Source organism: Podarcis vaucheri (assembly GCF_965113315.1).
Source record: "Podarcis vaucheri genome assembly, chromosome: 3".
Lineage (NCBI taxonomy): Eukaryota > Metazoa > Chordata > Lepidosauria > Squamata > Lacertidae > Podarcis > Podarcis vaucheri.
In genome coordinates this window covers 75,826,088-75,840,944 of record NC_138761.1, presented here as the reverse complement: position 1 = coordinate 75,840,944, position 14,857 = coordinate 75,826,088, and the positions used below count along the sequence as shown (strand labels likewise).

Here is a 14,857-nt window from a genome sequence, read left to right as displayed (position 1 = left end):
CTGCAAATCCCACAGAACATTACAATCTAGATACTGCAGCAGTTCTTGTTCTGATTACTGGTATTTGTTTTGAGCAAAAGCACAAAGGTGATCCTTCAGGTCAGCTCATCTAGGTTGTGCAGCAGGTAAGTGCCTCTAGCTGAAAGTGAAAGCAGTTTTGCAACAGAAACCTTTAAAATGCTTCTGAAGCAAAACACACCACCTATACTGCTGTTGTGTTCACCAGTTATTTTGAAGGGAGTGCGGAATGCAATATCTATCCATCTATCTATCTATCTATCTATCTATCTATCTATCTATCATCTATCTATCTATCTATCTATCTATCTATCATCTATCTCCTAATTTGATACTTTTGATGGCATTTCTTCTAATTACCCCAAGCATGGGAACTTGGTTCTAACAACGCGTGCAGCACAGGTCCATTTAAAATCATCACTGCTTTCCCCACTTAACTCAGATAACACACACATGGCTTCAAATCATTATTCTATAGTGCCCTCTTCTGGGAACTGCCACAAATTTGCTCCCTCTGCTTCCATTCTAAATTCTGGATATAGCGTATAGGGGGAAAACAGGGCCATGACATTTCTGGTTTTAGTTAGAATTGATGCAAATACAGACACAGAACATTTGCTTTGGAACAGGGACGGAGGATGAGGCTTTGGGTGTGCGTGCCTTGGATGGCTGCCAATGGAATGAAATTTAGTCCCTTCTCTGAAATGTAAAAGCACCATGCTGAAGGAAGAAGTGTGAGAGTTTGGCCTGGTTTCTTTATTTCATTTACCTATCACATTAACACCCTACCTTTCATCCAAGGAGCTTAATGAGGTGTACACTGCTCTCTTTCCTCTCCCTCCCTTGCACCCTCACAACAAGGATAAGATATAGCGACTGGCCCAGCGTCACCCAGTGAGCGTCACAGCCAAGTGAACCTTGACGCAGGATTCACTGAATGAGACATGGCAGTGGACGCCCTGCACCAGGACTTCTGCTTGTACAACAGGGCTTCCCCCCCTCCACGCACCCCCCAAAATTGGCTCTGTGGTTGTCAGGAGAACCCCCAGAACAGCACACAGGGAGAGGAGACAGGGATCATTCCCCATGGCAAGCTGACATGCTTGGGCTGAAGGAACAATCAGAAGGGCACGACACTGAATTCCTCCTTATGTCTCCCCAGCACTAATCTGACCGCCTAAACACTAGGCAACCCTGTCTTAGACATGACATCTAAGGTTTGTCATACTTGGTAGGCCCATTGAAACTGATGGATATTAGGGGTGTATTCAAAGTAGTGGTGAGTGACACATACGGTGGTACCTTGCTTCTCGAACTTAATCCATTCCGGAAGTCCGTTCGACTCCCGAAACCATTCAAAAAGCAAGGCGTGGCTTCCTATTGACTGCAGGAGCTTCCTGCACTCAATCAGAAGCCGCGGAAGCCGTGTTGGACATCTGGCTTCCAAAAAATGCTCACAAACTGGGACACTCACTTCTGGGTTTGTGGCGTTCAGGAGTTGATTTGTTTGGAACCAAGCCGTTCGACTACCAAGGTACCACTGTACCAGTGCAAATATTTCCACTTGTGCAATGGGATCTCTCTCCCCCCCCCCCCATTCCTCCCTTCACATTCAACCTAAATCTGTTCCAGGGATTCCCCCATCCTCCAGGGCAGATTTAGGGAGGTTGTAGGGTGTACACAGGGGGAAATCCTGTTGGACAAGTAAAAATCCTTCTGCTGATGAGGCATGTTGGATACTGCCAAGTAACTTAATTCCATTAGGTGGAATTCAATGTAGCACTAAGGATCAGCACAGGTATTTCTGCTTGTCCCCTGCATGCTCTTCTGGGAGCAGGGATCTCCCAACTCTCCAAACTATATCTGGGGGAGCTATGGGGTGACATGGGGGGGGAGGGAAGTCCTGTTGCACTAGCAGGAGTCTTTGTGCTGGCTTCCACTAGCAAAATAGGATGGTTGAATCCAGCCCATTGATTTCACTCGGCCTACTCCAAGTATGAATTAGTTGGATTATCAGCTTTAAGAGAAGAAATGCTAATTTTAATGAGGAAACAAGGGGATGGCTTTTGTTAACTCCTTTGTTAACTCTTTTGGTAACTCCTTCCTAAGCCACCTCTCTTAATTTCTAAACGTTTGGAAGACAAAACTGTCTCCTTTCACGTTGGCTCAATATTGTTTGTTACTCAACCTGCATATTGTTCAAAATGATAAATAAATGCAAGAAACCAAGAAGCAACTTTTAACAACATTTACATAGGATTGGATGGGTTAAATGTTTCTAAAGGTATAAAACTCGACCCCACTACAATAAAAGGAATATATTAGATATTTAAAGGTAGCAAAATCATATAGGTTTGTGCATCCTGTGGGCTTTTAAAAACTATTTTCACAAGGTCATTTGCCAGAAACTGGCAGCAGTAAGAGGGGAAAAAAAGTAATAAAATATTGTAAACAGTAGGCAAAGCTGGTAAATGCTTTTAATTAACAACAGATGCTGGGTGTAAGAAGCCTCCTGCAGATATGTAATCAAAAGTTATTAATTTCCTCAGACAAACAAGCACCTTGAGAAGTTTATGAGTTTCTGTCACTAAAGATTTATGACCTCGTTTTATATAGCAAAATGAGGCATACTCCCTAAGTTTGATGGTGAAATGTGTTTTGTACGTCAAAACACTATCATACTACACTAACACTACAATCTCCTGAATTCAGTGAGACTTACTTATGAGTAAGCACATGCAGGATCACATTGTCAGGCCATGAACCTAAGCATACTTGTTTGAAATCCAACCAACAGAGAGGATTCATGCAGAAATATGTTTTTGCACAAACCACTCACCTGCATGCAGAAGGGACTGCTGCAGCACATGGACAGAAACACCCATATCAAAAACAATCCAAATTCTGGACACATTGCCGGTTCCAATCAAGAGACCCAAAAGCACAAAAGTTGATTTCACTCTCATGAAATTAACTGCATTAGGAAGACCATAGGTTCCCCATCCCTGCCATAGAGGGCCTGTTATGGTACGGTGGATTGAAGGTGGACTTGGATTAAGGAGACCTTGATGTGGCAAATGTGTTTGTGGTGTATACATCACAGCTATCACTAGGTTTCCCACAGCAAATATATGGAAGTGTGTACAACTTACAGAAATACAGTGGAACATCTGTTTTCGAACGTAATCCGTTCGCAAAGACCATTCGAATTATGAAACATTCAAAAACTCAATAGAAAGCCTCAAAACGGAAAAATTGATACGGAAAACTCAAAACGGAAGCTGCCTCGGAAGTTCGACTTCCAAGGTGTCCACAAAAACGGAAGCATTTACTTCTGGGTTTACGGCTTTCGAGTTTTGAAACGTTTGTCAATGGAGATGATCGAAAACTGAGGTTCCACTGTAATAAGTTTATAAGCATTATCTGACAGTAACGAAGTTAAAAAACATGTTTTAAAATTCTTCAAATGTTAATTCCACCGTATTTTTAAAGCTGAAAATGTGTGTGTCCAGTGCATAGCAAACATAGTTTTCTTTTTAATATTGTTTTCATTGTGGTCAATGCCCTTTCAAGTTTTTTTAAAAAGTGGTACTACAATAGCATCACATCAAAGGAACAATGGCTGAGAACAGAAATTATTTTGTTAAGTTGGAGAAAAATGGAAGGGGTGTGTGTAGGAGGGCTCTTACTGAAAACTGATCACCACAAAAATTCATTGTAGAAGAAGTCAAAATGAGTTCTCACCAATATACCGAGTCACCATTTTCACATATTTAAAATAATGTGTTATATATTGGTCCTAGGTAGTGCAATAGAGGTAAAAAGAGGCAGCGAGAAACCTTATTTAACAACAAAGGATTGCGCCTATAATCAACTTTTCACTTTTATTATCTACTGAGTTTCAAAGAAGGTGAGATGCACCATACCTCAGCTCCACCCATCCATTTTGGCTCATGAGGAAATTCAGCACATAAAACATCCTTTGATTGGTCAGTTCCCAGGACATGATAGTACAACTTCTGGTGCAAGTTTGTCGACGTCTCAGTGCCTGGGGCAATCAACATATTTAATTACAGGAATGTAAGTTGTGACTTGTTATTAGTTCTAACAACCTGAAAGTTTCAAAACCTTAACATATTAGAAGCTTCTTATTTGACAAGGTAGCAGAACCAGATTTAATAACTCATATGTATTCTGGAAATACTAGTCCTTACAACCAAGAAGCTAGATAATATCTACAAGGATAATTTTTATTCCTATTATTCCATGCATTTTTCTTTGCATTATTTTTCTTTATATAAATATAACACATTTGGAATAGTATGTTCTTTACATAATTTGAGATACGTTGCTAAAGTTACTGTATTTTTATTTTTGGTCTGTGTAAAATGTTATGCTTAGCTTCCAGCAATATGTAATATTCCCTGTCAAGGAAGTGAGATGTTACTTTGGCTTGAAACTTGACAGCATTTTGTGGACAGGTGGACAGGCAGAATAAGAAGTCCCATGAACCAAAGAAACTAAGCAACGGAGAGATGCTGGCTCTAACCAACCTGTCCCATTAGCATTAGCAAACTGGGGTCTCCTGCTGCTTTTGGACTACAACTCCCATCACCCCTAGCTAGCAGTACCAGTGACGAGGGATTATGGGAATCTAAGTGCAAAAACAGTTGGAGACTCAAGTTTGGGAAACCCTGACCCAAAATACCCACAAGAAGGAAGCAGAGCTAGTAATGAGATAAAGGATTCTAAAGTTAATAAAGGCTATAAAGGCCTGAGGTTGAGACGGGTGATTGTATGCCACTCACCATCACTTTTTCCATCTTGCTTTGGGTAGCAGTTGTAGAACATGCCTTTGCCATCATGGGTCCAAGCCATACAACTGAATTTTACCATCTCCAGTGTGTCTGCCAGTTCTTCAGTACCATCCACTTTCATAAATTTAATTGTTACCCAATCTGACCCACTGGAACTCAAGCCATATGCAAAATATTCACCATCTTCACTGAATGCATAACCTGGTGATAAAGAACACGCTGTGTATTAGTTTACATTAGTTACAAACTTTACTTACATAGTTTATGCTTCTAACACTTGCCTTCATCATATAGGCAGCAGCTCAAAGCATGTTTTACGTTTTCCACAATTTAATATTTTCACACGTAGATGTGTATAACTCAAAACAGAGAAATTTTATGTTGGCTTCCAAAATGATGCATTTTCGAAAAATCTGCTACACTGACCTCGCAGAGCCACAGTGCCATCATCGGACAGTTTATTTGGGTCCAAAAATACTTTGGCATCAGCATCCAAGGAATCTTGCACATATAATACTCGTTGATTCTGAAGTCCAGAATTATAAAAGTGAAAATACCTAGAATAAATGATATAATTATTTGGGGGGTTTTATTTTCAACTATAGTATGAGACTGAATACAGAATTATGCAGGCTAAGACTTTCAAGAGGAGTGGCAGATTTATATAACAGAGGAAAGCAGCTGCTTCCTGATGGAAAAATGCCTCATTTCAGTAATTTAGCACACAATTTCACCCATCAGGTTGCATTAAGTCAACATCAGATTCAATTAGCAACTCACAAGTTATGTTAAATAGTTCATTATAACAGTTAGAGCTTTTGACAATACTGCAGTATGTAATGAGACAAATCATTAAGATTTCTCAGCCATGCACTTACTTAAAAAAATGGAACAAAAATCCTCTTCTTCATCTGAATGTCATACTGCAGCAGTTTGGCATTTCCATGCATAAGAGAAGCCTCTTAAGGAAGTAAGTCTAAGGGCCTGAACACATAATACCAATGGCATGGTTGCCACAAAGACAAACCACAGGCATACCTTTCTGTATAGGAAACTGTTTGTATGAAGTGTCACCCACATGGTAAACCAAGTTTAATCATGCCAGTAAACCAGGAATGGGGAGCAGGTGGACTACAATTCCCATCATGCGGTGTGGCCAACCATCAGTGATGACAGAAGCTCTAGTCCAACAAAAGCAGTGCGGCCACAAGTTTCCCAATCCCTGTAGTAAGTCTAAACCTCTCACTTTTGTAGAGATTTTGCTAGCTTAGCTATAACAACCCAAAATATATGCAGACTGCATTATCGCCATATACACAGGCAACCATTCAAGTTCAACTAAAAAAAAAAAGGTTCCAAACTGCCACTTGTAAACAACTTTTATGAAATATTCTTCAATGCTGCTGAACCAGTTTAAGCATAAGCCATCATCTGGCTTAGCATTAATGTAAACAAGCAAATGTGTGGGTTTCTGGAGAGGCTATCACAACTGCTGTGTTCCTTTCCTGATTCCTCCTGCTGCCACGCTACCCAGGGCTAAACCATGGGCATTGTCATCTGAACCCTAGTTAGTGCTTTGTTCTGCCCAAAGGTTTCTCTGAAGTAGTGTAGCACCATAGGACAGATGGTGAGAGACAAACAATGGGCAAGAGCCTATGGACAACAGTGCAGCCTTTAAGAGCTCATGACCTAGTTGGGCTCCAATTCTGGCTCTAAGCAGCGGGTCACAAGATAGCCACATCTGCCAGGAAAAGGAGCTTGACAACTTTGTGGAGTTGGGAGATGAACTATCCTTGCCAGATGGATTTTTCTTCTTCTTGTGTATTGAAGGGGAGAAAATGACCTCCCCACTTTGATGTGATGAAGGACTAGTGAACGGAGTAATCTTAAATAGATATTTTAGCGTACTGGTTTTTTGTCCTTTTCTGCTTCAGACCTTTAATTCTAAGCCAGGCCTTTAGTTACTGCCAGGGATATTCTAAGCCAGGAGTAGCCAACAAGGTGTTGTTCTGATGATAAAGAACTACAACTCTCAATATCACCAACAACTGGGAAAGCAGGCTTGGACAATCCATCATCATCTGAAGGGAACCATGCCTCCTCTAGGCCTTTTCCTGAATTTTCGGCTTTCATTAAAACACACACACACACAACAACAAAAACAAAAACCCTTTTCTGACTCTATATTAAGGAAAATGGAGAAGCAGTAAGCAATTGCTCAGTAAGTATTAGTAAACCTTCTCTCACTTCCAGTATTCTAGTAAATGTAAGCAAAGGCAAGAATAGGGCTGAAAAGTCACAGAAACAGACATGTCCTCTTTCACTGCTTGACAAAATAAAAGGTAGGATTTCTGTATTTTCCTTAATTATTACAGCAGTTGGTCATGAGTTTATTTTATTTTTTTGGTGAGCTGGCTGTTGATTTTCCTGGCTCAAGATTTAATTAGTAGAAACTTTCTCTCTCTCTCTCTCTCTCTCTCTCTCTCTCTCTGTGTGTGTGTGTGTGTGTGTGTATTTGACCTGAGAATCACTTGGTGTGAACGCTTAGCACATAATTTATGATACCCCCACTACAAAATGTCTGGCTATAAACCATTCTGCAATAATCCAAAGGCACACACAGTCCTTTACATACCTTTTCCCTTTCTTGAAATGACAACTATACTTGGGGTAGTCATAGAGTTCTGTCATTTGCTCTTTAAATAGTCCCCGGACAGCACACTGCTCAAGAAAGGGTACTGTTATCTTATTTTGTGCCTCGACAAAAGCCTGAAAGAGAAGAAACAAAACATAATGAAATAAAACAAGGGCTTTATAAAGCAACAGTTTGTATTGACCTAGATCAGGGATGGGGAGCTGATGAACTGGCAGACGTTGTTGGACTCTCAACTACCTGACCAGACAGAGGCGGAATAGCCCATGATCACAGGTTGGGAGTACAACATCTGGAGGGTCACAGGTCCCACCCCACCCCCCCGGTCTAGAGAGTGCAATGATTTGGATGCAACTTCATAACAGTCTTAGAGTAGAACTGAGCATACCACAGACATTATTTAAGGAATGCTGCTGCTCATTTCATTAAGTGGCAATGGCACATAATAACATGATAACTAAAGTGGCTTTCTAATATTCAAAACATGATAGCAATCTGTCCAGTCCACCTATTACTGACTTTTAATTTCAGCATCCTGCATTAAAAGGGGGAGGGTGACTTTTGAGATGGATTCTTCCTGAGAGAGAAGTCTACAGTCTACCAACTTGCTTTGCAGGTCATCAAAAGATTCTCTCAAGCAGCTTTCGGATGAAACCACTTCATACATTCAAACACAGAAAGAGGTAACTATTTTACCACTTGGTCACCACACCCTGGCTGAACAAGTAAAAAAAGCAGGTCATCACAGGTATGAGTCCTGATGAACTTTATGGGTCTCTTTGATCTAAACTCTCTCATTTGGTGTTTAAACCAAATTGCCAAGATGCCATGAAGACAAACAGTTCAGCCACCACTGAGGCGATATATGAACAGTAAAGTGAAGCACTTTAGTTCCAAGATTAATGCAAAGGCAGATTACTGCTGCTTGAATGGTATAAATGGATGGCTTAATAAATGAGCCAACATAACTGTTGGTGAAAAAGTTGCAAGAATCTCTATAGCAAGGCTGGGCTATAGCTTTTTGTGCAGGCTGATCCCGTGTATGCCAACAGGATAGAAAGGCCATTCCAATGAAAATTTACTCAGAAGTAAGTTCTGCTGAATGTAATAAGGCTTAGTCCCAAGTGAGTGAATGCTGGTTTGCATCAATACAAGCAGATTCTAGTTTGCGGAATGCTCTCCCCAGGGAGATTCACCTGGCACCTTCATTACATTATCTTTAGATGTCAGCGGAAAACATTCTCCTCTTCTCCCAGGCTTTGGCTAATTAAACAACCTATGGTCTTTAAACTGGGGCAAGGTGGGTATTGTTTTGTTTGCTATTATGTTACATATTTTTGTGTTTTTATATTGTAAACCATCCTATGATCCTCGGATGAAAGGTTGTACTGTATTGAAATTTAATAATAAAAAATTAGCTATAAATTTAGCAAAGAGAAACAGAGAATAAAAGGACCAGAAGGGACATAATCTATTAGCGCTGATAAAACAAATGGGTACTTTCTGCAAACTACTCCATAGCATTAAACAAAATCAATTTATTTTAACAGCTCACCAGAGAGAACAGTATTACTGTTCCAGTTCAAGGCCTCAAATAAAGTCATAAAGGTAAATTTCAAACAATTTTCTGCAATAATGAGACACAAAACGCATGTGAACCTGTGAACTGAAAATGATGAACAGCCAAATGTTTGACACTTTTAATACAAGCAATGGAGTGTATCAGGGTTCAGTTTAAGCACGTTGCACACCAAGAGTTCAAGGTTCACAGAAATATTTTGATTCAAGGTGATTAGCAGCCCCTCTCGCAAATGCACTCTACCTATCCTTGAAACTAATCAAAACGTACTTGAGCCTGGTTGAGACATAATGGGGCCAACCTCTTAAGAGCTTGGGTATGAAGACTTAGGCTTCTCCCCTGTCCAGTGTGACATTCCCAGAAATACCCATTGTTTAGTATTGTGTTTGTATGGTTAATCCTAACAAGCTTTCTCCTTAAAGGTTTGCAAATGCTGTTCAAACCCAGATTATGAGAACAGTATTGGTTCATGCTGGTTCAGATGCAATACTAAATCACAGCTAAGGCTGTATAGAAAGGGAAAGAGAATTTGCACTGGAGAGGTGACAATGGTAAGGTAGGGGGTAATGTCCACAAGCTCATACCCAAATATCTTAACTGTTGCTAAATGATTGAAACTACTACATCTGCACTGCTTTGTAAGTATCCTGTCTATGGCTTGTACTTATATATTATATACTTATATAAAATGTACCTTAGTATATTTTAAATATCATTTACTTGTGAAGATCATGCACGTGCCAACTTTGTCACTTACTCATGTAAACTTCCTTTCTGTTTTCCAGCACATGCACAAAATTTGACCCATTTGACCCAGGCAGCTCCCACCTTCCATAAACCGACATGGATCCTGAGCAAGGTCCTTTCTTTAAGAAGTTTGTAAAGTCACCGCATGCAGAAGCCTCTAGGGGGCATACAACTGCTTAGCTCAAGCCACTGCATCTTCCAAGCCAAAAATCTCACCCTTCAGCCATGCCCACAAGTGATCATAAAAGAAACATCAAGCCCAATTCTACGTAACAGTGTCATAGCTTATACAGATTAATATGTAACATGGATGTTACTGGATGTAACAGCAAGCCAGAAAGTATGCTTCGTTTTAACCACAGCACCCACAAAGAAACCTTGTTTAGAGAGAGAAACAAGCTACAAACTCTGGTTCAGAAACAACACTAAACCAATTGCTCCATGGTTTGTTTCCCTGCAGAGGGGAGCAAAGTGCAAGAGCTCAGACTACATGTACCAACGTGAAACATTTGCACATTAAGGCTGAAACAAACTGTATCTTGAGCACTCTCGCTACATGTGAATATGGCCATTGAGTCATACCACTGTTCCACCGAGTCTAGTTCAGTATTGCCTACACTGACTGGGAGTGGCTCTCCAGGGTTTCAGATAAATCTTTTCCAGTTCTACCTGGAGATACCAGGGATTGGACCTAGGACCTTTGCTCTCTCAATGACATTCGATCCTCCCCTAGTATTTTTAAATGGAGATGTAGTGAATGTAGAACCTGGTGCCTTCTGCAAGCAAAGCATGTGCTCCATCACTGAGACTTTCAGTCCCGTCCCATCTTTTCAGCCAGAGCTCCAAAGCCCCAAACCCGAGACCACTGCATCCAAAGCTTGTGCTCTGACCATGAGCTGTGAGACATACAGTCTAGGGAAGCTACCCCATTTCTACCCTGCACAACTAACAAAAAACACTACAGTGGTACCTCGGGTTAAGAACTTAATTCGTTCTGGAGGTCCGTTCTTAACCTGAAACTGTTCTTAACCTGAGGTACCACTTTAGCTAAGGGGGCCTCCCGCTGCCGCCGCACTGCCACTGCGCGATATCTGTTCTCATCCTGAAGCAAAGTTCTTAACCCGAGGTACTATTTCTGGGTTAGTGGAGTCTGTAACCTGAAGCATCTGTAACCCGAGGTACCACTGTACTCCAATCACAGCAATTGCCTGTGGACCAGTAAGACTTCCTACAAACACAAACCTTTCTGGTGTAAGATGATCATTAGCAGAAAACTAGTTTTTGCCTGAACTGATGTTTTACCTGAGATTAGTATCACATTTGAACAGTACCGTATTTTTCACTCTGTAAGACACACTTCCCCTCTTTAAAAAGTAAGGGGAAATGTGTGTGCATCTTATGGAGTGAATGCAGGCTTTGCGGGCTATCCCAGAAGCCAGAACAGGGAGAGGGAGCGCTGCGCAGTGCTTCCTCTAGCTGTTCTAGCTTCTGGCTTAGCTGCACGAAGCCTAAGCAGGGTGGCGGGGAGCCTTCATCCCGCTGCTCTGCGGAGGCTTCGTGCAGCTATCCCTGGCTTTTGTGGGAGGTGGGGGAAGGGACAGAGCATGCGGCTCCTTCCCCCACCTCCCAGAAAAGCCCTCAAGAGCCTCCTGAGGATAGCCCCTCCTGAGGAGTGCTACCTCTTCGCTCAGGAGGCTTCCTATTTCTTGTTTTCCTCCCCTAAAAACTAGGTGTGTCTTATGGTTGGGTGCATCTTATAGAGCGAAAAATATGGCACTTTGCACCTCTACACTGCAAAGGCATTTGCCCCAAGATGTCCAGAATTATGAGAAAGGCTTACCTTTGTTTGCTCACTATCAGGATCTTCAAGCCAGCTGTATGGATCACATATTTTACAGCCATGATAGTCGTCCACCTGATTTTAAAATATACAGAGAGATTTGTTTTCTAAAAGAATGCTTTACAATCACTTTATGAGTGGCATTAAATAAGTTGTTACAGCTTAATACACTGCTGAAAGCTGGAGTATGCAACAGGCATCTAATTTCATCAAGCTGCCCTGACAGCAGAATAATAGCCTCTTCCAAACAAATTAAGTTAATCGAGCATAACTAACCCAGAGAATTTGTGTGCCGATGTAGTTTGTGGACCTTCTGTTTCTATTAATAAAGAGAGAACTCTCAGCCATGGATTATAACTTGGAATGGGAAAAAAGATGGGAAATGGAGATCAATACTATTAACGGCTTCTAAAAACACAACAGCAGTTTGGAACAGAAACCAAAGATAGGACTTCTGCAATCGCTATACTGAAGCCACAGGTGTCTCTTTGGGTGTACTGTATGGCTTTTCACTCCCTAACTAGTTGCCTATTGTGCTCTCAACACAGTAGACATGGTCAGGGATTTCGAATTCCAGAAATAAGTCACACTTGCTGGAACAGGACATCTGGGTGCATCTGCAAGGGGAAATGCTTGTGCTCTTGGTTTGGTGCTACAGCACTAAACAGCAAGCACTAGAAGGATTCAAGTGTCACAGCAGTCTGAAAGGACATTAGGCAGGGATGGGGACTCCAAATATTGCTGGACCAAAACTCCCATCATCCTCGTGGGAGTTGTAGTTGGGCAATATCTGGAGAGCAAGTGGTTAACCACTCATGTTTTAGGTGAAGATGTCAGCACCTGAACTTGGGAGAACGTCCTTCATGCAAAGCCTATACATGTGGCTCTCCAGATTGGACTCCCAACTTCCATCATATTAAAAGCTAGTACTTCAGTGAGGGAAGATATATCTAGCTGTAAATTTAAACACAGAGAGCCTAAAGAAATGAGCAACATTCTGCTAACAGGTTATAAAAGACTGCAGTACGGCTGGAAGTTCCTTTGTTGCTAGTGAAATTCTACTACGTAAAACTCTGGGAGGGACTTCTGAACAATATCAGCAATTTTATTTACAAAAGGCATTTGGAATGTTTGTTACCAGCACAGGGAAGAGCAAGCTTGACCCTTCTCTGCCTAATGAAATATTTGATTTAAAGTATTATTTTCTGTAGCCTATTAGCCTGAGAATGTTATAATTGGAACAGAGTCACAGATTTTAAGAAATGGGGAGTACAATTAAATCTATAATTTAAAGGCTGGTCAAATTCTTTGGTTATTTTATCATTTTTGTTTTCCTTCATAAAATGCACTACTTTTTCCATATCATCGAAAAGTAAAGCTGTTAACAGGTATTGTTTGTCAAGCTTCCAGTTAAGATTTCCAACACAAAACTACAAGAGCATGGTAAGCTGGGAGCGGAAGCTCCCAAATTAATAGAACTTGTGCTACAAAGAATTAAGAGGTAGTTTCTCTAGACCAGGGCTGAGAATCTTTGGTCTGTAAGATCCAACTCCCATCAGTCCCAGCCAGCAAGGCAAATGGTCACGAATGACAGGATTTGTAATAAAATACTCATCTTGAGGGTCACAGCTTCCAACACCTGCTCTAAATCAGGGCTCACACACACTTCTGCTTGTGCCATGCCTAGAAAGCATCTGTCTGAGGAGTTTCCTGATTGCCCCACGCTTTCTATGCACGGATTGGTTTTCCCCTTTCCCTGCTCCTTTCCAAGGGAAAACCTGATCAAAAACCTGAACTGCCATTTACTTTGATTGAGCGCTGAAGTGTGGTTTTCACCAGTTGGGGTGGGGTGGGGGAGCAGCAGGACAAGAGGAAGTGTGGGTTAAGTCCTTTCTCTTCTGCTGCAAGGAAACACCATTGGTTTCTTTTAGAGATTTATATACCGCTTGATTTTCAGAATTCCCAAGCAGCACTATCCATACACCAGCCCCAGCTGCACAACCATCCCTTCCACCTCTAAGTTCTATACAGTAATTTTATTATTCTAACCCAGCCCATTGGGCACCCCCAGTGGAGAGCCACTGTGCTGCACAAAGCTATTTACAGGGCATATACAGGCAAGCCAATCTGGTTACTGGCCAATCTGATTTGAGGAAATTATGTCTTCCTGCTTGAGCAACAGGTGCTTGTTTTTGGGGCTCGTAGATTGTGCAAGACAAAAATATGTGCCAACATTAAACTTCTGCAGCTCACACTGTGTCGTTGGGTGGCAAAAGTGGCCCCCGATCCTCTCCAGGCATGCCCACACCTGCCGAAATAACCCCCGGCGGCCGTCCCCAGCAATCCCCACACCCTCAAGTAGTGGAGAGAGGCAGGAGATAAACGACACGGGTGGTTTGAGACCAAACCGGCCAGGTTGGAAAGACTGGTGTGTGGATGGGTGTGCAAAGGACACGGCCCTGCATCACACCTGCACCCATCCCTTCAAACACATCTATTTCCGCATCAGGCTTGACGGGGAAAGCCCGCAGGGTGTGATAGATGCGGGAAGCCTTTCCATACCGGGTCGCCGGTGGCCGAGGAGGAAGCGAGGAGGCAGGAAGCCACCGGGTCCCGGGAGCTGCCCCAGTGTTGGGGGCGGGAGATGGGGGTCAGGGAGCTACTCACGGATGTCTCTTCGCGGTACACCTCGGGGTACTGGAAAAGCTGCATGCTGCTGCTGGCGGCGGCGGCGGCGGCGGCGGGTTGCGGGGAAAGGCAGGCGCCGTGGCGGAGCGGGCGGCAATGGGGCGGCGTGCAGGAAGAGGAGGGGCCCGGTGGGGCGAGGCGCCGCTCGGCTTCCCCTTCAGCCGAAGACAGGCGGGCTGGAGCTCCGCCGCCGCAGCCGCGAAAGGGCCCTCCCACTCGCCGGCGAGGAGCTGCCACCTCCGGCAAGAGGCAAGAGAGGCGAGCGGAGCAGGCAAAGGAGGCCGCGCGGCTCCCCCTGCAGTAAAGCGCCAGCATGGCCGATGCCGTCCATGCATTCGAGGCTGGTCTTTCTCCCAAGGCATCCTGGGAACTGTAGTTTAGTCCCTCAGAGAGCGGCCGACGCACCTGAACCCAGTGCAGCAGCAGCTCCTCCCAGGATTCTTGACGGGGTCGGGGTGGGAATGTGGTTTAAATGTGTTTACGCAACCTCGCCACCCCCCCTCCCCTGAAAACTC

At 42.9% G+C, this 14,857-nt stretch overlaps 1 protein-coding gene and 1 long non-coding RNA gene across 2 annotated transcripts in view; one reads left to right on the top strand and one right to left on the bottom strand.

Annotated features, from left to right (window-relative positions):
* Window positions 1-14,533, bottom strand: part of PREP (prolyl endopeptidase) — a 59,897-nt gene extending 45,364 nt beyond the window's left edge. Inside the window, exons 1-6 of the mRNA XM_082216631.1 lie at window positions 14,322-14,533; window positions 11,655-11,729; window positions 7,471-7,604; window positions 5,262-5,392; window positions 4,827-5,036; window positions 3,945-4,066 (exon numbers count right to left, since the gene is read on the bottom strand). Of these exons, the coding sequence (XP_082072757.1) occupies window positions 3,945-4,066; window positions 4,827-5,036; window positions 5,262-5,392; window positions 7,471-7,604; window positions 11,655-11,729; window positions 14,322-14,366 (717 nt within the window). The 5' untranslated portion in view covers window positions 14,367-14,533. The remainder of the gene's footprint in view (window positions 1-3,944; window positions 4,067-4,826; window positions 5,037-5,261; window positions 5,393-7,470; window positions 7,605-11,654; window positions 11,730-14,321) is intronic.
* Window positions 4,046-9,067, top strand: LOC309529011. The gene is made up of 3 exons (XR_014218030.1): window positions 4,046-4,105; window positions 8,116-8,171; window positions 9,039-9,067. It is a non-coding gene; the product is annotated as an uncharacterized lncRNA (long non-coding RNA).
* Window positions 14,534-14,857: the final 324 nt, after the last annotated feature.